Genomic DNA, 23,373 nt, shown 5'->3' with positions numbered 1-23,373 from the left:
TAGCTTCCACAGAACTTTTATTGGTGTTTACACTGTCCAGGACTTTGCTCTTTTGATTTCCAACATTTCCTACTTGATAAGGGTTGAAAAGCAAATACTAAATAAGGCTACTGGAAGTCTCTAACCTCCAGCTTGTATTTGGAACCATTCTGTAGGCATCTCTGAAATTCATATATTCATGTATGAATTCATATATATATTCATATATATACACCTCTGTTCCTCATATATGGCGTGGTTTGATACTTAACACATTTTACCAAACTAAAAAGAGCAGCTCCTTTAAAGTACAAGCACCAATTACAAATTGGGGAACAATTTATTTCTATACTGAACAAGATATAGTTATACTGATGAAAATCTGCATTGGAAAAATAGTTTTACGATTTTGCTAATGAGTCAAGAAAAAATTTTAGAAAGTCAAAATACTCAGTTTTCACCTTTAAAGTTTTGTATAATCAAGTTCATTTTAGTCCACATTCTGCAAGCCAGTGGTCTGTTTAAGAAAAGCAGGAATTCTCACATTTTAGGCAATATATACTAATTTGTTCATCTCAATTCCCAACAGCAATTTGTATTTCCTTTGCTAATTGTCTGAAGTCTTTATTAAGCTAGAAAACTGTGCATGTGTAGTATACACTACTATGTTCCATTAAAAAATGTTTTTGAAAGAGACCATAATATCCACATTATGTCTGTAAAAGTGTTACATTAAAAGATATTTGTATGTCAACAGTGTTGTGGTTACTAGGTTTTGTATCTTTCAAGGGAAAAAAATAAATGCTTTGTTAACATAATACTGTTATACTAATTCTACCACCTCTGCCAGCAACCATTTTGCCCATGGATGGTTCAGTCTTTCTGGTGCAGAAGATCAACAGGCCAACCCCAATGCTAACTCTGTTCTTGTTAACCCAAATTACATTTCACACATATATTGCATCATAAAAACATGGACATGTACCATACACTTATAGAAGCCATGGGACAGCAAAACTATTTATCAAGTTCATCTTTACACAGCTACAGCATGCAGTTACTCAAACGGTATTATCTATTCCTACATGGGCCCTCTGCCAGTACCTGATCTTCAGTCTTAAAATTGCTTTCATAAAGATTTTTATGCATTAGCCAAAATACATTAAAAACAGGTGTGAAAGGGCATTTCATGCCTCTAAGTACTTGCTTTATCAAGCAAATATATGAACCACTCAAACTCCATTTTAATCGCAGTCTGACTTTTTTGTCATCATTGTATAAATACCAGAGAAGAAAGAATTGTTTCAGGACTTCAGATATGTCCAGACCAGACCATTCATTCCACGGTAAAAAGTTACTTCTCAGCCATAAAAGAGGCTATTTTTAGTAAAATTATAATAAAAGCATTTTTTTTAGAAGATATCTCCAAATCAAAACAAAACTAATATGAAAATAGAGTATCAACAACAGACAGCTGTTGCCAAACATGTTAAGAAGAAAACTGTTCTAGTCTGAAAAATAAGCATACCTTAAAAGTTACAAAAAGTGGCAAAAAAACTCCATATTAACTGTTGCACCATAGGTATTTCTTTAATTATGTACTTGATTTATAGCGGATTTATCAGCTGATGTCTTTACTTTGTGCATTTACATAGTATTTATATTGCCATACTTTAATGTCATCATGTTGAATTGCTGCAATGCTTTTCGTATCTAGTACAGTGTTCATATTAAAATAATCATGAAATTTAGTTCAGAATGCCGGCATGCGTAACTGCTTGGATTAGTGCACTTTGAGGAGTAGCACTTCCAAAGGTTTGAATCTGATTTTTAGACTTGGGAACCTCAGTCCCTCCTCTTTTTTTTTTTTTTTTTAAAGTAATGGTAGGCCTTTGATGCTGCGCCACAGAGTACATGTTCAACAGGAGAGTGCTCTGTGGAAGCAGGGAAAGGCAGAGTCCTGCTTGCCTTCCCCCATCGGTAACCTCTTTATGTCTGTAGCAAAGTGTTTAGAGCCACATTGCCAAATGCAAAATGTAGTTTTGGGGTTATCAGTTATTGGCTGTCCGGACTAGTCCTCTCTAGTCTGGTAATTGTGTTTTGTTGGTGGGTTGTTTTTTTTTCCTCTGAAGGAGCCAAGTCCTGACAGGTTCCAGCTTTATTTGTCCCTTTTAGGTTTGGAGCTGATGATTACAGCTGTCCCCTTTGGAGCACTTAAGCCCAGGCTGAATCTCACAAACAGTGGTGTGCTAAATTCAGGCAAAGGCCTGAATAGAGAGAGATGAGTGCCTTCAGAAGGCAATTCAGCTCATTTGAGGTTTGAATCTCTGCAAATGCCTTCTCTGCCTCGCTGAGGGAAGGGGGGCCAAGGCAGCAATGCTCAGGAAAATGGCCCTGCTGTGGCAGTAATCCATTCATTCACATACCCAGTCTGCGGTTTCTCTTACCCAGTCCTCAAGGTGTGCTTAATTAACTTCCCATCTTTCACGGAAGTAGTGTGGGTTTGAAGTAATCAGTCTTTGTGATAAAGTTTGAGATCTTCAGCAAAGACTGGGACCAGCTTGTTTTAACCGTATCCTGGCCTGCATCAAAAGGAGCGTGACCAGCAGGTCGAAGGAGGTGATCCTGCCCCTCTACTCTGCTCTTGTGAGACCTCACCTGGAGTATTGTGTGCAGTTCTGGTGTCCTTAACATAAAAAGGACATGGAACTGTTGGAACAAGTCCAGAGGAGGGCCAGAGGATGATCAGGGGACTGGAGCACCTCCCGTATGAAGACAGGCTGAGAAAGTTGGGGCTGTTCAGCCTGGAGAAGAGAAGGCTGCATGGACACCTCGTAGCAGCCTTCCAGTATCTGATGGGGGGCTATAGGGGTGCCGGGGAGGGATTCTTCATCGGGGACTGTAGTGATAGGACAAGGGGTAATGGGTTAAAACTTAAAACAGGGGAAGTTTAGATTGGATATAAGGAAGAAATTCTTTACTGTGCGGATGGTGAGGCACTAGAATGGGTTGCCCAAGGAAGATGTAAATGCTCCATCCCTGGTGGTGCTCAAGGCCAGGTTGGACAGAGCCTTGGGTGACATGGTTTGGTGTGAGGTGTCCCTGCCCCTGGCAGGGGGGTTGGAACTAGATGATCTTAAGGTCCTTTCCAACCATAACTATTCTATGATTCTATGATTCTATAATACTTATAAAATAACAGCAACAAAAAAAATACTCCTTTTAGCTGTCAACAGACAATTCTTTAGGTTAATCAGTACTCTGAGGCACACTGTGAGGCACAGTGTTTCACATTTACCTTTTTGTTTTTTGCGTATTTTCTCTACAAGCGAGCGAATTTGTACATATTCTTCCCATTCTTTTCCAGGGCCTGGGGTAGGACTGCTGCACTCTAGAATTAACATAAAAATATTTTCCTTAATGAAGTGTATATATATATAATTTTAACATCAGATAAAAGGTCATGGTTACACAGAAACTTTAACTGAACACTAGCACTACCTGTCTTTCAAATACGTTCAAATTGTAAATACAACAGCCCCCATCATTACAAGCATCTTGTTCTTTAACATGGACAGAGACATTGAGGCTTTTGAAATTTTCAGTACAACTTGTTTCAAGCATATTTTTTTTACATTCTTTCAAGCATGGAAATATCAAAGTCTAAAAAGCTAAGAAGAAAAAAGGGTAAATAACTAGACCATTAAGTAGTCTCTCAGATAAACAAACACACAAAAAAGGTCTCTGTTTTCAATAATCCAAGCAAACCGATCTGTTTACATTAGTCTGCTTGCCATCATTCTTGCTGTAATGAAAACAGATGATAATAGCACAGAGCTTACCTTACATAATTGAGAAATTTGCTGGTACATACATTTGACTTGCCTAACCAATACTGGTTTTATAGATGCGTGTGTACTGGAAGGACAAGCAAAGGAACACTTAGCCAAGCTTTAGCTTTAGATTATAACCCCGGTGTCTCTGACAATATACTAAATGCCACTGTGTGGATTTCTTGATCTAAGCTGGATAAATCCAAGTGGACAGCTGAAGGTCACCTTGCATTGAATGAAATATGGCATCTTGCAAAAAGAACATCTGATACTTGACTTTGCTTAGAAAGTTAGATCTATGTTTTATTTTTGATAGCAAAGCAGAGGCCAATTGCATCATAAGCAAACAGCCCTGCCAACTCCTTGTCTCCTCTTTGCGAGCAATGCTAAAGAAAAAACTCAGTTTTTCTAAGGAACATTTAGATGTATCAAGGATATAAAAATTTAGACATGTGCTTCAACAAGAAGTGTAGCTTAGCAGTCACTAACGACAGCAGAAAGAGTGAGCAGCAGTTTAGCAGCATCATATGAAATTATGCTCTGCTTTTCATATTTACTAAAACTAAAGGAGGAGTTCCAAGTTTCTCAACAAGAGAATCAACCTTTGGCCCATGCACAAGAACCAAGCACTACAAAGTTTCCTAACAGCAGCAACAACAACAGAATTTTTATTTAAGCAAGAAGAATATCAGTGCAGTTGTACTGAGTCGTATTGCTGCTTTCCACAGTTAATTTACCTAATCTGATATCAGTTCAAAGAAGTGTTCATATAATAAACAGAAACAGTGCAATTCTTGGGGTTTAGAGGAAAAACATTGTTGACAAAGCTTTAATGTCAAGTTACCTAGGGTTTTTTTAAAAAATCTAATCTCGCCCAGTATTTAATGTTTGAGTTTAGATATAAAGCCAAAAGCTGCCAGAAATATGTACATTCAATATATACACATATAAATAAACCAACAACGGTAGATACTAACAGTGATACATACTATACTTTCTTAAGCAAGCTGAAATAGCAAGCTTGGCTGCTTTCGGGAAATGAATAGACTTCACCGACTTCAACAAGAGAACATTTTTGAGTGGTCTGCACAGCATTCTTTTTCATAGAGAGGCATAAAAAACAAAACTCACTTTGCAATAACTCACTAATTAGATTCAACATTTCCTTTGGAGGTACTGTTGCTGTGGCTCCTGTACCCGACTTTTGAGTTTTGACTCGGCTCTTCTTCCCCATCTTCCAACTAAAACAGATTAAGAAGCACACTGTCACCAATTACCAAGAAACAAAATACAATAATGATGAATGGTCAAGATCTTCTCTTATTAGTCACTTAAAGCAGCAGCATGAGGAGTTGTTTCTGGCACATGTGCAAATATTGCATGGCCTGAACATAAGACAACCATACAGTATGATCTGAAGCAATATTTCACGTAGTTGCACATTAATTACCTCAGGGTAATTAAAAAGTAGAAATCTTAGAAGGAAAAAAAAAATCATTCAGATCACTTGCAAATTCATTAGCTGTGAACAAATATTATGGATAACAAAGTATCCATGCTATATAACCAGATTATTTTACCTCATCAGATGCACCCCAGACATCATATATATATATATATATATATGTCATTGCAGCAGCTTCCTGTGGTTCAAGACTTAAGGAAAACTTATTTTCAGTTACCAAACTAAACGGAACATCATCCTAGGCTGGTTTTCCAGTATTCGGAGTCCCCTGTTTCCATGGAGGACTTAAGTGACATATCTACCAGAAGGGCAGCATAGCAGGGTGTGAAATATCCAATGAGCTTTTCACATGCAGTGGGGACAATTTTAGATGCTGGCACTGAACAAGCTTCTGGGATTGGGGTTGCACAAGATCTGGTACTTGTGAATACGGAAGAACTCATGCATATGGCAGCTAACAGCAGCCTTGGACACAGTAACTGTGAAATGGTAGTGCAAGAACTTGAGGAAAGAAAGGAAAGAAAGAAGCAGACTAGAGACTCTGGACTCACAACAGCAGAGCAGGGGCTTGCTCAGGAAATGGTAAGCAGAATGCCCTGAGAAGCTACAAGGAGCCCATGACAGCCAGTCATTTTCCTGCACACTCTTCTCTGGGCACAAAAACAATCTTTCCCAATGCACAAGAAAATAAGCAGACACAGCAGGAGACCAGCTTACTGTATGTGGGACTACTGACTGAGCTCTAACAGAACAGAAACATATGTAAAGTGGAAGTGGGGACAAGCAACTGCAGAATACAGATACACTGTCTGGGCAAGCAGAGACTGAATTAGGGAGGCCAAAGCTTCTCTGGAGTTGATATTAAAGAGGGATGTGAAATGTAAGAAGAAATGATTCAACAGGTACACTATGAGCAGATAAAGTGTAGTTCAGCGGCTGAATTGGAAAGCAACCCAGGGATGAAAGGTACAGAAAAAGTTGAGGCACCCAATCCTTGGGCACGGTCTCTACCAGCAAAGTCTGCTATCAGGCTCCCCAGGTGTCTGCATCTAGTAGCAAAGCTTGAGGGAGAGGACCTATCAAGTTAAAAGACTATTCAGGCAAGCTACATCTACTGTACAAATACATAAGACTAGATGGGAAACATCCAAGGTAGTGAGAAAGCTAGCTGGTGTCAGTGGAAAGCTGCTGGCTAACATCTTTGAAAAGTCATGGTGATCGCCTTTGACAGGAAACTGGTAACTTAAACGAACGAAACCCAAGAGAAAAGCAAGGTAAGGGCAGGAGAAGATAAAGGATCCAGGAAACTAGACAGTAGTCGGTCTCACCTCATTTGCTGTACAAAATGCAGAGTGCGTCCTAAAGGGAAGCTATTTCCAGGCAGAATGGACATGAACGTGACTGGGATCGGACTTCTAAAGGCAAACTGTATAACCAACCTGCCTGCCTTCTGAAGAAACAAGTGGCACTTTGGACCAGGGACCAGGGAGAATCAGTGGTTGTCAGTTGCTTTGACTTAAGCAAGGCTTTTAACACTATCTTCCATAGCATCCTGGCTGACAAAATGAGGAGACATGGACTGAATAGGTGGACAACAAGCAGGGCAAAACAAAAATCCCTTGGACCATGAAGTTCAAAGAGTTGTAGTCAGTAACTGTAAGTCTAAATGCCAACTGGTTAGATGCAGTATTCCACAGTGGTCAGTACTGGGAAACATCCTAATCAGATTTAGACACTAGGACAGAAAGCATCCTCAGCAAATTTACAGATGGCATCAAACAGGGAAAGCAGTCAACATGCTGAAGGGTAAGGCTACCATTCAGAGGGACCTCAGCAAACTGGAGGAAGAGGCCAACAGGAACTTTATAAAAGGCAAATATAAAGTGTTCTGCATTTGGGAAAGAAAAGCCCTATTCAGCTTTACAGCTGCAGACTGGACAAGCAGCAGTTTTGCAGAAAAGGATGTGGAGACTCTAGCAGACAGCAAGTTGCGCATAAGCCAGCAGCACATCCTTAAAGCAATGAAAACTAACTGTAATTTGAGCACTATAAGCAAGACCATAAGCAGCAGGTCAAGTGAAATAATTATTCCCTTCTGCTTGGCACTAGTGAGGCCACATTTAGAGTGCTCTACAGTTTTGGGCCATACAGAACAAGAGGCGCTTGCAACCTGGAGCACATCCAGAAGAAGGCCATTAAAACAACAGAAGGCCTGACACATGAGATGAAAGACAATGAGGGAGTTGGATTTGTTCAGTCTGGAGAAGGAGCCCATGACTAACTTCACAGGAAGTTATACAAAGGGTGGGGGCAGATTCTTCGCAGGCAAGCACAGCAAAAGGCAACAACTACATGATGCTGCAAGGGAAATTCCAAATAAATACAAGGAAACTCCTCACTGTGAAGGTGGTTGAGCACTGAGCAGGATGGAGATTTAGCAGCATCTCCACGCAGCCTTGGAGAATTAAAAAATTTTACTGGGCAAGGCTCTAAGCAACCTGATCTAACTTTGAAGTTAAAAGAGAACCAAGTCTCTCAATCTCCAGAGGTCCCTTTCCACCTACATATTTCTATGATTCTACATGTTACTGCAACTGATGCTTTCACGTCTGTATAGGCAGCCTATGTGGTCTTCTGGTATATAGTATCTTCCTGTACAGTACAGAAGGTTCTATGTTCAGTTACTTCACGGGGAGAGGGGATTCAGATACATTCAGGCAGCTTTGGACACCCAAAAGATTTCAGCTGCCTGAGTCATCAAGATCACCTCAGCCATAGCAGCTTTAAGTTATCACACACTGTGATAATCCATAACAGTGCTAAAATACTCATAGAAGCACTGTGGATTCCTGAGCACTCTGCACATATAGCAGTCCTTAGTCAGTGTAGCTTACCCAAAATGTAATGCTTCCTATCATACTCCTATCAAAAAGTTTTGTTCTTTGGCAGCTGGTATTAATACTGGAATGTATCAAACAGCAGCTGAAAAGCTGCTTCTCCACAGTGACAAAGGCTAAAACAATTGCAATCCATGTTAAGTAACTGTACATGGCAGATTGTTTAAATACAAATGCTATATGTAAAAAAAAAATTCTAGTGGGAAAGGTACATAATCTGGCTATTTTCATTTTCCATTGAGATTAAACAAGAAACTGCAAAACCCAAGGCTTATTTTAAATAACTGTGAATGATCACAATGCAAGTTAAGGTTAACACTGTTAACTTATTAACTCCAAATTTAAGGAGCTCAAAACCAACTGAAGAGACAACATCTCACATCAAAAGGGTGTGGGAAATCTAAAGCAAAACTATAAGGCGTATTCAAAAAGAAAGGCAAACAAACCAAATTCTTTCATTTTCTGACACAAAACACAGCACAAGCAACAAGATTATCCCTGAGCACATGGAGAATGTGAAGTCCTGGGGCATTTTAGAGTATATGAAGTTCAGTTTCCTAAATATGACAAAGAAAAATTCAAACAATGCTTAGTATTTCCATGAATATCATAGGTGAATATTGTTTTAAAGGCAAAAATCCCTTGTCTCTCTAGCTGAAATCTACTCAAGTAAGAATTTCAAGGCTACACAAGAATCTGTCACAGCTCCTACTGCTCAGATAACATGCAGCAAACATACCATAGGAAAAAAACAAGTTCAGTGAGCACAACCCATTGGATTGATGGCACTGTAATCAGAAATGCATTGTTTTTTTTCAGGAGGATACTACCAGGATATGAACATGAAATAAGCTCTGGAAGTATCTCTGCTCCCTCTTTGATGTATCTATCTTGTCTAAACTATTGCTACTTAATCATCAGAATTTCTACAGACAAAATATGCAGCATGCATTATTAAATCAGCAAGTCTCTTGCACAAAAAAGCAAAACCAAGCAGACTGATATCTTGAGATATCTTGGCATGGAAGTATTTCCTTTTAAGGAATCATCTATCTTGATCAAAACTGTACTCTTAAAAATCAAATTCCCAATCAGAAATGTACTTCCTACATTACTTATCTCCATTCACTGCTCAGTTACAGATATAACTATTTAAAATCTATGCGTTGACAGCTGTATTGTTTAGTAAAACCATAATTTAAAAGGAATTGCTGCTATGCATAGCTGTGCAGAAGATGTATTCCAAATGCCAACCCAGTAGAGCTGTGTATAGAATCACAGGATGGTTTGGATTGAAAGGAACCTTAAAGACCATGTAGCTCCAACCCCCAGCCACGGGCAGGGACGCTGTCCACCAGACCATGTTGCTCAAAGCCCCATCCAACCCAGCCTTGAACACTGGCAGGGGTACCATGAAAAAAAAAAAAAAAAAAATCACATATTTTATATAATATATGATTGAAAAACAGATTATGAAAGTTTTCCTCAAAATTTCTGAAAACTAACACACAACATCATTTCACATTCGGCAAAAAGCCGTTAGCTGAGCAATGCTCTGCCATATTTAAACAGCAAATGAAGACTTACAATGATGAGACCCAATATGGAGAAAGTAAGTGTGGTTCTTTTGTGAAACTGCTTTTTGTAATTAAAATTACAATTCATGAAACAGAGTTTAGAGTTCAATTTAAATTCTAAAGAAATTACTGGGAACTCCTAAGAAGATTTATGACTCTGGAGAAAACAGTATTTTTTAATTTGTAACAAAATTTCAGATATAAAGCATCTTTTTTTTGCAAGTGACAAACTATTGTTTCAAAAGAAACGAACTGTGAGCCTGTTTCTCAACACAGCAGTGAAAAAACACAGGCTGTTTTGCCAGCACATGCATGACAACAGAAGCAGCAATTTAAAATATAGCTGCATGACATGTGGAGAAAAACACATAAAAAAATCCTTCAGCCCTGAGATGAACTGCAGACTTCATAAATATCTGAAACAGCAGCAACACACATTTTGGGTTAGGTTTGTTTTTTTTTTGGGGGGGGTATGTAAGTTTGCTTTTCTGGTTGTCTTCTGGTGAATATTTTTTAAGTACTATGCTATGTTTCCTTTCAAAAGAACATTGTTGAAAATTCCTGAAAGCATTCTGCAGAGAGAGAGTACACTGACAGCAATGATGAATAAGCTTGGTAATACATAACACAGCCACATTTCCAAATATAGTGTATCAGCTGGCTTGGCAAAAAGAATCATTCCAAAACTGGCAGTGAGGGGTGTAAACGATCCATCTTCCCCCTCTAATGCTATCAAAGAGCAGTTGTGTTGTGTCAGACTTTGAACTTGTTTCCGCATCACACACAAATAATATTTTAATGAGCTGTAAAATATGCCTCCTCTTGACTTACAGCTTTAAAAAGTGAGCATGTTCACCTAACAGCTTTAGAAGGTAACCATGAGATGTCTGTACAAAAATCCTGAGAGTACTAAAGAACAAACACCAAGTGCATGTGGTTTGGTTTTTAAAAACCCATGACTGCTTAAACATTTTATTTAAGAAAGCTAATACTTCTGGTATTAGAGAACCTGATCATATCACAGGACCACATTTCCTCACAGAAGCAATGCCAAGCTTGGATGATAGACTATGGATCTTACCGAATACTATTTCAGAAAATAATAAGCCATTTAATCATTAACACCTCCTCCTCCCTTCCCCCGCTTTTCAGATTCACATGATCACCAAGGAGTTTACTGTAGCACTAAGTAAAGCTGCAGTTAAATTTGATAGAGGGGAAAGAACGTAAAAATCTATCATAAGACACGAGAAAAATGCCTACTTCTCACTCATTGGGTAAAAATACAAGTTTTCAACCTTTGTTACAAAACTTAATATAGTAATTGTGCTACACAAGCACTATATTAATTTTTAAGTACTTAGGTAGTTTTAAATAATTTAGCCTACACGATGCAGATTATATGGAGCCTGATTTCTTCTGGATGTGCATCTCCCTTTCTTACATAGACAGGCCTTTTCTAATAGTCCAAGCATCCCTGCAGAGCTCTCAGTTACCTTCCTCATCTCTTCTGGGACTCTACATAGCTTTCAGTTCCCCCACCACACGACCTTACTACCCAAGCAGCATCTTCTTTGGCAGGTTTTGATTTCACTGTGCATGTTGGGCAAAACCATCAGCACACATACTGACTAGCTAACAAACAGGCCAACCAGCAGAGAAACTATTCTCAACACAGCTTTTTCTGTAGCAAGCCCACCAACTTACTTTTGAGTTCTCCCACTCTGTCAATATTGATTGAAAATATCTAATAAACTGATGGGTGAAGCACAAAGAACTGCCCAGCAGACAGAAGCCTTACTTGCTTCAGCTATTAGTTTTTACTTTACAGAGTAGTAAACCAGCTTCTCAAAAATTTGCTGAGCTTTTACAATAACAACCAAGTTAAGAATCCCCACAGCAAGAATTACCCATTGAAGTTTAACTTTGCTTCAAGGACTCAGCATATTTCCAATGCAGTATCTTAACACTGTAGCTTCTTAATTCAGATCCCTGTAGATGCTAATTACATTATGTTCCATTACATAATAGCTCCCACCCCACGCATCATCTTGGCATACACTAGCACAGAAGGTGAGGGGTGCAGATCTAGAATCAGTATTAGAAGGACAGACATGGCTCAACAAGGGCAGGCAAGAGAAGACAAGTGAACTCTCAAGCCACTCAAAGTGCATGGAGAAGTAAGCAGAGTAGGTGGCTGTGGGATCTGTTCCTTGGCTGCATCTGCAGGGAGGCCAGATAAGTACCAGGCACACAAACCAGGCTCCAGTTTTTTTCTTCCTTAGTTTGTTTGCCTAGGCTAAGTCATTTGCCCCTCTACTTGAGAGGGAAGTATATCATCTCTTGTATCAACATATGTCAAGAAGCTAGGGTCTTAAGGGACAAGCTTAATGTTTACAGGCAACTGACAGGAGTTCTCAAATCCCTATGTAAGGAGAACCCGGTTTTACACTTGATATAACCAGGTTTACCACAAATGTGATCTTTTGCTTCCACTGTTCCAAGTTAGTTGTGTTTCTTTTTGGGGTTCCCCCCCCCAAACTTCAACCTTATGACTGCAGGTAAAAAGAGAAATGCATTCTATAGCAAATAGAAAGTATGGTATCAAGAAGTGTAAGAACAGTGTGGGTGGAGGAAGAGATCCGTGATCTTTAAGAAAAATTCAGCTTATGCATTTACAATGAACACTATGTTTGCTTGTGAAAACCACCTACACCATGTCACTTGGAAACCACATTAACACTCACATCACTCCTAAGGTATTAATCTAGGTGTTCCCACTAAATAAATGACTAGTTATGGATTCAGTCCCTTTCCCCAGCTCTCAATTTCTCACCTCTGCTGTACTCTACTCATTCTCACTATTAATTCTCTTCTCCCACCACCGCACACTTTCCTTTTTCTTCCATTTCTTCATTTCTTCATGAAACTTGCCCCAAAAGCCCTACTACAGACAATGACATTGTATTGCGTCATTGCAGTCCACTGTATCTGTGTATTTTCTTTCTGCAGCATGTTTCTGTTCTTCTGTTTAAATTGTAAGCTCTTTTGGAAGTGGGAACTCTGGTGATTATAGAGGGCTTGTAATAAGGCAGCCTTTCTTTAAACAGGATCTGAAATATTGCCGTAACACCAATGACAATGACAAAAATTACCTACAATTACCTACAGAAAAAGATTAATGATAGAAAATCCCATACTGTATTCACTTAGAATTGCATTCCGCTTACAATGTAAATTTATATTTCCCAAGAACTCCCTTAGCCATACCCACACTATTTCCTTCTTCAAGAGGAAGTCTTTGATTACACTTGCTCCTTGTGGCAAGACACCATACTCTGAATCAGTCCAACATATGGCTCAACTAATACAGAGTGCCCTAGATTCTTCTGCTTTCCCAAAACAACTTGCACTCCTCAAATGCAGCTTCTTTCTGCTAGTTAAGAAAATGTAAACTCCCTCCTATATAAAATGACTGCCGTGCGCAGACTTTTCATCTGATCATCAAGTCAAGAATGCCATCAGCATTCTGGGCAAGAGCCCACAACTCCAGATACGCATCTTCTGCAGGAAGAGGGAGATACTGGTATTGGTCACATGTATCAGTTACAGTTTTCTTCCAGTTCAGTCTTACAAGATTCTGCTTATCATTCCTCCCTCCTTTTCTAGTATCTGCTCCCTGGATTCAGTCTTCTTGATTGAAAAAGACTTGCCACATCCCCTAGTATCTTCCCATCTCTAAAGAACAGCACTGAGCAGCATCCACCATCTGCTGAAGGAGCAACAACAACAGAAGTTGCTCTGTTCTTTCTTTTCAAAGTCTACAATTTTCATCTTCACCATAGTCTTTATTTCTCTTCTCTCCCCATCACGTCTTTTACCAGAAGAAAAGTAACAGTGACAGCAACCAAGAGCAGGTACTTAGAGACCTACAAGAAAAACACAAAGGGATTTTTCTCCAGTATGTTCATTCAGCTTCTTGCATTCCCAACTACAATGTAGTAAGTTTTCTTTCTTTGTAAGGTTGTGAAATTACCCCAGTCAGCTCCTCCTACTTCATAGAGAAATTCAGTATTATTTTCGTTTCAAAGACCTAATTTAGCCACATGACCCACCGGTAGTTTTTGCACCCCTCAGGTAAAAGCAAATGAAACGGGTTGTCCCCATCACTTCTGAACAAGCACACTCTTCCTGAGATAAGCTCTCTGCAAGCCTGTTTTTTTTGATTCAGGTATTTCCTCCCCATACCTCTTTCACAATCAGACAGCAGATGGTTTTTATCCCCTTTAGGAGGTAGCTACTTTTTACTTGTCTCCACTTTCTGGACTACTTGGTTCTCCCAAGCATCTATTTTCATTAAGAAATTTACCAAGCCAGTGGTTGTAAGCTTCGCTGTTCCTGAAAGTAGGTATAGTACTATATCAAAAGTTCACTTACCTAAATTTATTAAGAATAAATTCTTAAAACACTGAAAGAGTAAAAACAAGCAAAGAAGGAAGAAAAAAACCAAACCCCAACCTGAAGCTGAAAACATATCCCAAGTTTGCACTAATGAAAAGAACTTACTGGCAAAAAACCCCCACATTAGAAATATATGCCTATATTATTAATGCTTCTAAATGAATGCTTTATTTTTTTTTCCCACAGGATGGTCTGGAATACAGTTACAGCATATGCATTTGTCACTACTTTAAAAACGGTTAATGTCAACTAAGTACATGAAAAACCATTATGAGATAACATTTTTGCATTTGTACTTATTCACAAAAATCCAGTTCATGCAAAGCATTTGTGTTTCAACAGGGTGCTGCTTCTACTTAATTCTACGGCAGGGCTGCAGAATTACAAATGGCATAAGACAGTCACACAACTGACTTGTGTTGCAGTAAACCCAGATGTAAAATACGTTTTGATTGTTTGTGAGAATGCTGCTTACATGTTTCATGCCGGAAGATCTGTTCACTATGACTGTGTAATCCTAAAAACAACCCCCTCAACATATACAAGAAACTTTAAGAAGGTTTGGTCTACAAAAGGGATGTTGTAGTCAAGAGCTACACCCCCAATGCTTACAGGAGAAAATTTCCTCAAATGGTATAACCATAAATATAGAAATGCTAATACTACCCCAAATCTTCATTAGCCAGTATGTCACAGCTATGCAAGACCTACAGTTAGAAAGTTACTTTGGTTTTACCTATTATCCTGTGCACATACATCAGGAAACAACATACTACACAATGTTTAATTCCAAATGTTCATATGCTAAGCCATGAACTCACAGCTATATGCTACACTTGCCATTACTTTAACTGATTTGTAAAGATCTAAAAATTGTGTAAATTTCCGAATTAGCTCCTATGATGGCTTAACGCAACCTATCCCACTTCCCACTGCTCACAATGCTCAATATCAGTTTGGTTAGTGATTTCAGACAGTGACTTCTTGAGCCATGCTAGCACGCTCACAGTGAACTTACTTTACAGGATAAATACAGCATGGTCACTACAACTTCTTTATGTAAACCTTACAAGACTTATGTGCTCAACAACTAGGACCTTTTATCACCATTTCCTGTATTTTGCTTAGAGACAGACATTTCACATGGGTCAGCCCTCACTGCAACTTCTTAGTCACTAAGAATCATAATAAATCTAACCACCAGAAAAGACACAGCAAGTCTTTAAAGCAGCAGAAAAACTTCTAACAAGAAGTTAACCTATTCCTCTATGTGTTACTGAAAAAAATAAAGTGCGTGTGAGCATCACCTATATATTTTGTATGTAAATTCTCTAGGATGCACAGAAAAGACTGGATGCATATTGGATACATATCACTGCATCTGCTGCTTCATGTAACAGCTACTGCAGAAGAAACTGAGCCTGGCTGAACCAGAAAAAAAAAAAAACCACCAAACCCCAAAATAACCCCAAAATAAAAATCCTTGGGTATCATCGCAGAGATACTGTTTAAAGTCCTTTTTAACTGCCTTACAGTTAATGGCATAAATAATACAAAACTAGGCAATAACATATATTCCAATTAACTGGATGTCTCCAAGGAAGAGATTTAAAGCTAAAGATGCTTAATGCCAAGGACTACTGTTTAATTGCAACAATAATTCCACTTAAGTGGAATGCCCTCAAGCAGCCTAGTAGCAATTGGGCCCATGATTATTTCTGTGTGCTGAAAAATTCTATCAGTTCTGTTTATTTTTTGTCTTAACACCTTCCCCTACCCTCTGTTCCCACACGTATTGCATCTCCAGTATGATTTACTATTGCCTGCTAGGTTGCTCCTTTCCAATCAGGTAATTATGTAGGGCCATCACACTGACAACCCACATCTCTGATCATGGGATAGGTAGCAGATCCTACAAAAGCGATCGCCACAGTCCCTGGGCCCTTCTAATAATCATAGAATAGTTAGGGTTGGAAAGGACCTTAAGATACCTAGTCCCAATCCGCATGAAGTTTCTCTACCAAGCAGCCAGGTAATAGAGATGTAGCCATACACCAGATAATGCTGTATCCCTTTCATTCAAAAGGACTTCCTACCCACATAGTCCTTGTAATACTTAAGTGACAAAAAAATATCTTGCAAGTCTCTCTGATGAAAAGGAGGAAGGAAAGATGCTATCCACAGCAGAAAACAAGTTTCTACAAGCTTGAAGACCTGTTTTATTCTATATGGCAGGATATGTGATGCTTGCCCTCAAAATGAGTTTCATTACATATTCATGTCTTGTAACAACTTAAATTGGCTGAATGTTTCAATACCACTGCTGGAACAAAAAAAAAAAAAAAAAAAAATCTTAAAGACCTATATTTGGATACTGAATTGACACTACCCAGTGTACATAATTAAATTGTACTTGAAGTTATAAATAGCTGAATTCAGCTACAGTTCTGTGTTGTTTCCTGGAATACCCTGTCCTTACAGAAGAGAATCTAAGCAGTTGCAAAATAACTGCTGTATTTTTCTCTAGCTGAGTGAAGCACAACTGTTCCACCAAGCTTCTGCCCACAGCAGATGAACTCCCTAAAGGTATACTCAGAGATGGTACTGCTGGCACTTCAGCTTTACCAGCAGTGCTTAAGGATCACTATCAGAGTACAATGAAGAAAGCACACTTGAATAGTAAAGAAGCACCTATACAATGCCAAGGACTTCCAGGCTGTGGCCAGGAACCACAGTGCAAACTAGGGTGAAAAAGGAAAAAGATAACAATGTGGATAATTCCAGTAGGTATTTGCATGCCTTTTCTTAACCTTTCTAGGACATGTGGGAGTATCTACACCAGTTAATGTGCTCGCTCTTATGTGATATCATGTGCCCAGCACAATTCTGAAAGGCACCAGACTGCTTATCTTGAAAAGAGGACTGAGTTCATGGTAGGAGGAAGATAAAAAAACCCAGAAGTCTGGAGTTGCACTCCACCACTGTGAGACCATGCTGCACTTTTTCACACCCAGATAGCACATCTGCCTGCCTTCCTGCTCTGGACACAGACTGATATCATCTAGTGTTGTATATAAAAAATCCCCCTAGTCATTCATTTCATATGCACCCATGTGAAATTTGAGGGAAACTGAACTCTGTTATATGGTAAGGTCATACAATGGTTGCCAACATAAACTGCAGCAGTGCACAGATTTACCACAATGCAAGTGGTAAGAAGTGCACCTCCGAAGTATTTCTTAATAGCGCACAGGAAAATCTTTCCCAGTAAGATTATTAAAGACCAGCCCCCTAATAGGTGCTAATGTTTAGAGCCCTTTTTTTCTTTCTTTTTTTTTTTTTTGCTGGGGAACTCTCACTGAAGAGACCATAGCCCTAAAGCCCAGTTACAATTACGCTTCAAGGTACTGTAATTTCAGTGTCCTTGGGAAACACCCACAGCAGACCAAGCACTCAGCATTTTAAATCCCCAAAGAATACTATTTTGACAGTTCGGAGAGGAACTTCTGACAACATTTAAAGTGCTATGTACATTGAAAAAAAAAACAACAAAAAACCCGAAATAAATTTAAGAACTTCTGCTATGAATGCTATGATGTTATTGAGGGCTTACCAACTGTCGGAAATCCAAATCCACTTGCCTTAAGCCCATTCCCTAACCAGTGGTTAAAATGGTGACTATTCTAGAAAGCATGACTACAAGTTTCAGGTGAAATACTAGCAATGACTATTCTAGAAAGCATGACTACAAGTTTCAGGTGAAATACTAGCAAGTTTTCTTTCCACTCTAGACCTTGAAAGCGAAGGAGCAGGTTCCTCCAAGCCCTTTTTAAATGCTGGCATTCACAGTTGGCAACTTGAGCCCTTAGAGAGTCTCCTCCATGTTTACTTAAACTAGTGACACTTGAAATAAGAAAGCTGGCATTTACTGGGCTCTCAGGAACAAGAAAGATGCAGCAATATTAAGTGTTACTTGGCTTCACCCCTGAGCTTTCAGACATTTGATAATGTAGTAACAAAATGCAAACAGACCACAAGGCACTGTATAGTGCCACCAGCTTTTCAGAATTTTAATTCTCAATTCAGAAGAGCTATGGCGGAACTGCTCGGTAAGAATTTTATTTTCATTTTAGTAAGTTTGAGGGTGACAAAACAGACTCAAGCAGAAATTTTTTAAACATTTATTTCAGCACACCCATTACAGAGTAAACGTATTGCCCCTGCCAGTCCCAGAACACATCCAGAATGGCCACACTGCTTTCTGAACAAAGTCCTCTTCTATATATTAAGGGAGAAAGATTAAACAGCATCTTTTCACAAGTTGACTGCCTCAGGTATACTAACCTGCCTGCTGAAAATCAGTTTTCGTGCTCTTTCGTGCAAACCACTAACCATGTCACCAGCCTATCCCTCTGGCCCCAAGAAAGGCCGTGCACTAAAACCCAGAGGAGTGCCAGCAGCCCAACTCCTCACTATACTGGCTGTTACCATCAATATTCTGTTTCCCAGCTTCTTGTAGCTGAGCTTCCCGCTTCCACAAATAGAACCAGTATCTCCTAGTCTGGCAAATTTCTAGACAGAGATGACTTCCACTCAGAGCACTTAATTCTTCCTCAAAGAGCACAAAGGACAGAACTGAGTACAAGCCATGACTATTACCATAGAGAAGCCGCTCCTGACATCTTGCTGCAGGTGATACTGGTAAATATCCATCAGAGAAAAATGCATTCTGGGAGCAGCAGTACTTTCTAAAACTAGACTGCTCATGTCCTGTGCCTTAGGCCAACATGCTGCATACTGTAAGGGTAGAAGTCTGCAGAAACGTGCTCAAACCAGCTTTTGTTATTAACCTGTTCTGACATTTCTGAGAGTTTTCTGGAAAAGAAAGTTGTATTTTTGCAGAAGGTAAAGTGTTCCTCAGTGTTGCACAGAATTCTGCTTTCTTTGAGTACAACAGTAAAACCCTGGTAAAACAAATAAAAGCTGCATCACTACACTAACTTCCCACCTTCAAAGTAGACATACACTGTACCTTTAAAACTACAACCACCATTTACTAGGGAACAGCTAAAAACTTTGCAAACATCACTTGCAGAGACCAACTAGAAGACACCACGAAACAAAGCAAGCAGTTACTGCATTAGGCTATCATTTAATTTTAGTCTAAATGCCTGAAAACAAAGTGCAATGGGTCAGGTTTTTATATTAAGGCACAGATTCAAAGATTTAAGGAGCCAGAGAACCAGGGTACACAAGGCAGGCATCCTGCGGTGACAGAAGGAAATCACACTGTCATCATCTTGAAAGCAGGAATTCTATTTTTTAAATACTGCATTGAGAAATGCAAAAACTGTAATTTCATGAACCCTTAGAGAGCTCACTATTATTCCCAAGCATCACCTGGGAGCAAAGTGAGAAATACCTTTTTGAATGCTGAATTTTAGAAAAATGGGGAGAGAACAGATACCCATCCGAACCTCACAGCTACATGAAAACCCAACAGCCATTTTCTGCAACTTTTAGCTTTACAGTTATATCAGTCTCTTCACTGTATCAGCACATGAAGCCTCCCAAATTGGTCTGACAACATCCATTTTACTTACTCTTGACTGACAGAATCAGGTGCAGCACGCTCCAGAGGGGATGGATGCTTTTCTATTTTAAGGAGAGTTAATAAATTAATATGCTATCAGTGCAACTCTGCTTCGCAAAGGGGAAGATTAAACACTGTATGTGGTCATTCCAAAGTAGACAGCCATTTTTACTTCTTTACCAGCCACCCTTTGCTACTTTTTGCAAGTCTAAAAATATTATTCTAACATGCAAAGTTCCTCAAGGAAAAATTCATCCATACACAGCTCAACTTCCTGCTGAGGCCTACTTTATTTTGAGAAGGCAGCTTCCAAAAGATTATTTAGTTGCAAGATCAGAGATACATATAGAACAGCCTCCAAACATTAAGACATATCAGGAATATCCAAACCCAGGCAGTATGACCCTCCACAGTGAGCAGCAGTAGTTATAAAGGGTGCTGCTGGCTCAGAGGTTAACGACAGAGTATCACAAGACCACTGAAATATATTTGTTCCATCAAGTTCCTTAATTCTAGGCCACAGCACCTGTAAGCTCAAGTCAAAGCAGTATTGACCCAGAAGGCTGTGAGCCTATGTTGAGAAGTCGGTTTTGTTTATGTAAAAACCTAAAAATTGGACAAATGAGTCACAGGCTTTTTTAGATACACACCAGTAGCTATTTCCTAGTAACGTTAAACAAGAAATAACCTATGCATTTCTATAAAGAAATGGTTTCAAATCAAGGATTCAATTAGCAGAACTGAATAAAATAACCTTTAAATAGATGCAAGGCACCAGCAAAGACTGGAAGATCCAAACATTTTATCACTGGATTTGAAGGGTTAAAAAACCAACTTTGTGAACATTGGTTCACAACTTCTATCCCATTCCAACAATAGTCAGTAGAAGAGCAAATTGGTAATTATTCATTATATCCCAGTTAAAGTCAAGAAATTTTAAAAACAGAGCAAGGTATAATGACTAGCAAAGCAGTAAATCAGAACTGCTTTGACAAACACTGAGACACTGTCTGCACAGATATCAAAAATGAAATGAAGTCATATATATGCCTGAACACTTTAACCTTTGGTTAGTTTTCAAAATGATGAGTTGCTTTCTTTAGAATTAAAAAAAAAAAAAAAAAAAAAAGTAGCATCAAATGCTCCAACAAATCCTATATAGCTTCATGGAACCGGAGATTGATGTGAGATGGTAACTGTATTTGCTACCTCAGACATCTGTTCTTAGTTTCACAAAATATGCTCTAGTGGTCTACTACTTTCACCCCTTAGCATATGAAACTGAAAACTGAACGATGGAAAGAAAGCTATTCTGCTAGTACTCCATTATTTTTAAGAACCGTAAAGAGGTAAGACCTTCAATAATGACTTCTTTCAAGCTCAAGAACGGCTCATCCCTATGTGCCTCCCTACGTTAAGCAAAGGTGGCAAGGAGCCTGAATGAATGAGCAAAGATGCTCCTGACAAAACTCAAACAGAAGCGGAGGCAGGGCCAGGTGAGCCAGGAGAAAGCAAGACACCGAGTATGCAGGGATGTGGTCAAGAAAGCCAAAGCCCATTTGGAGTTGAAATTGACAACATGAAGTACAACAACAAAGTAAGAATGGCTTCTACAGGTACATCAGGAGCTAAAGGAAGCTAAGACTAGGCCAGGTGTGAGCCTGCTGCTGAATGAAGGCAGGGGACCTGGTGACAAAGGACACAGGAAAAAAACAAGACTTTGATACTCTATGCCTTCTTCTCTGACAAGACCTGCCTTCAGGAATCCCAGACCCTGAGACCTGGTATAAAGAAGACTTATCCTCAGTGAAAGAAGATCAGGAGAAGAAACATTTAAACAAATTTAATCTCACAGAATCTCACGCTGGAAGAACTGGACACAGTACTCCAAGTATGGTTTCACCAGTGCTGAGTGGAGGGAAGCTGTTGAAGCAAGTAAACTGGGAAGCCACTCCCAAACATACAAGGTGACTGGGGACAGTCAGCATGGACTGATGTAGAGGAAGTCATGCCTGACTGACCTCATAACCTTGACAGATGAGTAGTGGATGCTGTTCATGTATCTCTACATTAGTAAGGCTGTTGGCAGTTTCTACCATCACATCCTCATAGACAAACTGATGAAGCATCAACTAAAGTGAGGTGGACTGAAAACTGGCTGCACTGTCTAGTCCAAGATGTGGTGATGAATTGCACAAGGTGCAGCTGGTCACAGTGGTGTACCACGGGGATTAATACTGGGACCAACACTGCTTACCATCCTCACTGGTGACTTGGACAATGGCACAGAGTATACATACGGATTCCCGACTCATGTAATTGCAGACGCTAAGATACTGTTCACCTCAATTACCTAGAAGCAAAATCTGCAAAACTAGATGTTTCAGAAGTCCTTGTCAAATATTTCCATGCAAAAGTTCTTAAACCCCAAAGCATCTTTTCGCAGTACCTGAAGTTCTTATGTGGCTACAACTATAAACTTTGCTGTCAAGTAAAAATAACCAAATGGCTCCAAGAGTGGACAATTAATCCAAGCCCTCAGAAGGCCTGGAAGGGGCTGGAAACAGCCCACGCCTCATGCTTGGTTGCCACTGTTTCCCCTCCACAAGTAATTCATATTCCCTTAAGTTATCATCAGAATGGGAACACTGAGCAAGACCCAGCATAGGTGAGGTACTGATCAATCAACACAGGTTCCATGGAAGTGGAATGTCACATCCTCTTCCTACTGCACTAAAACAATACTGTGTGAAAGCTTTGGGCATTAGTGCTGTAAAGCACTGAGGACAACTGATCCACATGGAAAAGGCTAGCAATCAGACTGCTAAAACAAGAGCCCGGAGATGGACTCGCCTCTTTTCAGTGCAGGTTATTTACACTCTTAACAGAAATGACTGAAGAGTAACTTATTAGAATTGATACAGTTTACAGCTCATTTTCAACCACAAGGACAATTTTGACCTACATTAAAACACTGGCTGAAAAACAAGCCAAGCACTGCTTTTTCAGGCACTTCCAGGACAGGTCAGCCAATTCCATCAGAGATACTGGGAAGACATCAAAGAATAAAAACAGGAAGCATATACTAGTCTGTCACCCCCTATCATCCCCTAATATATAACTTAACAGCCTTTAACTTTGGGATCAAAATAATCCTGTAAAGTAAAAGAAACCTCTCAAATTAGAGGTTACATTGTATTTTGATTCATAATAGGATATTAGCAGCTACAGTCTCAGATGCATGCCTTATGTATTACTTAGCTGTGTCCAGCTCCAGAGCATGTAAGCACCTGTTTGCATGCACTCACTGGAGATAAAACTGATCTCAGGCACAGTCATTCACATCTTCGCATGTTTCAGCCTAGGCTAGAAAGACAGGTGGAATCTTCCCTGCAGCTGACAGATCTGCTGCTCTATCCTGGTAACAGATCCCAGATTGAAATGCAAGACTTTGTTTCTAATTCTTCCTTACTTCAAAGGAAGAAAAAGCATTAGCAGATTGCTGAACAGTATGGGAAGTGGTAAAGGACAGACAGGGATAGATGGAGCAACTGGAATAGTCATTTGG

At 39.4% G+C, this 23,373-nt stretch overlaps 1 protein-coding gene across 2 annotated transcripts in view; it reads right to left on the bottom strand.

The window, feature by feature from the left end:
- The window catches only part of SETD3 (SET domain containing 3, actin N3(tau)-histidine methyltransferase), a 62,682-nt gene that overhangs the window by 35,404 nt on the left and 3,905 nt on the right, over window positions 1-23,373 (bottom strand). For both annotated transcript variants that reach the window (XM_065685396.1, XM_065685395.1), the window contains exons 2-3: window positions 4,944-5,053; window positions 3,278-3,370 (exon numbers count right to left, since the gene is read on the bottom strand). In XM_065685396.1, coding sequence (XP_065541468.1) covers window positions 3,278-3,370; window positions 4,944-5,046 — 196 coding nt within the window. In that variant the 5' untranslated portion in view covers window positions 5,047-5,053. The remainder of the gene's footprint in view (window positions 1-3,277; window positions 3,371-4,943; window positions 5,054-23,373) is intronic.

This window comes from Lathamus discolor, chromosome 6, assembly GCF_037157495.1.
Source record: "Lathamus discolor isolate bLatDis1 chromosome 6, bLatDis1.hap1, whole genome shotgun sequence".
Taxonomy (NCBI): Eukaryota; Metazoa; Chordata; class Aves; order Psittaciformes; family Psittacidae; genus Lathamus; species Lathamus discolor.
This window is presented reverse-complemented; position numbering and strand designations above follow the sequence as displayed.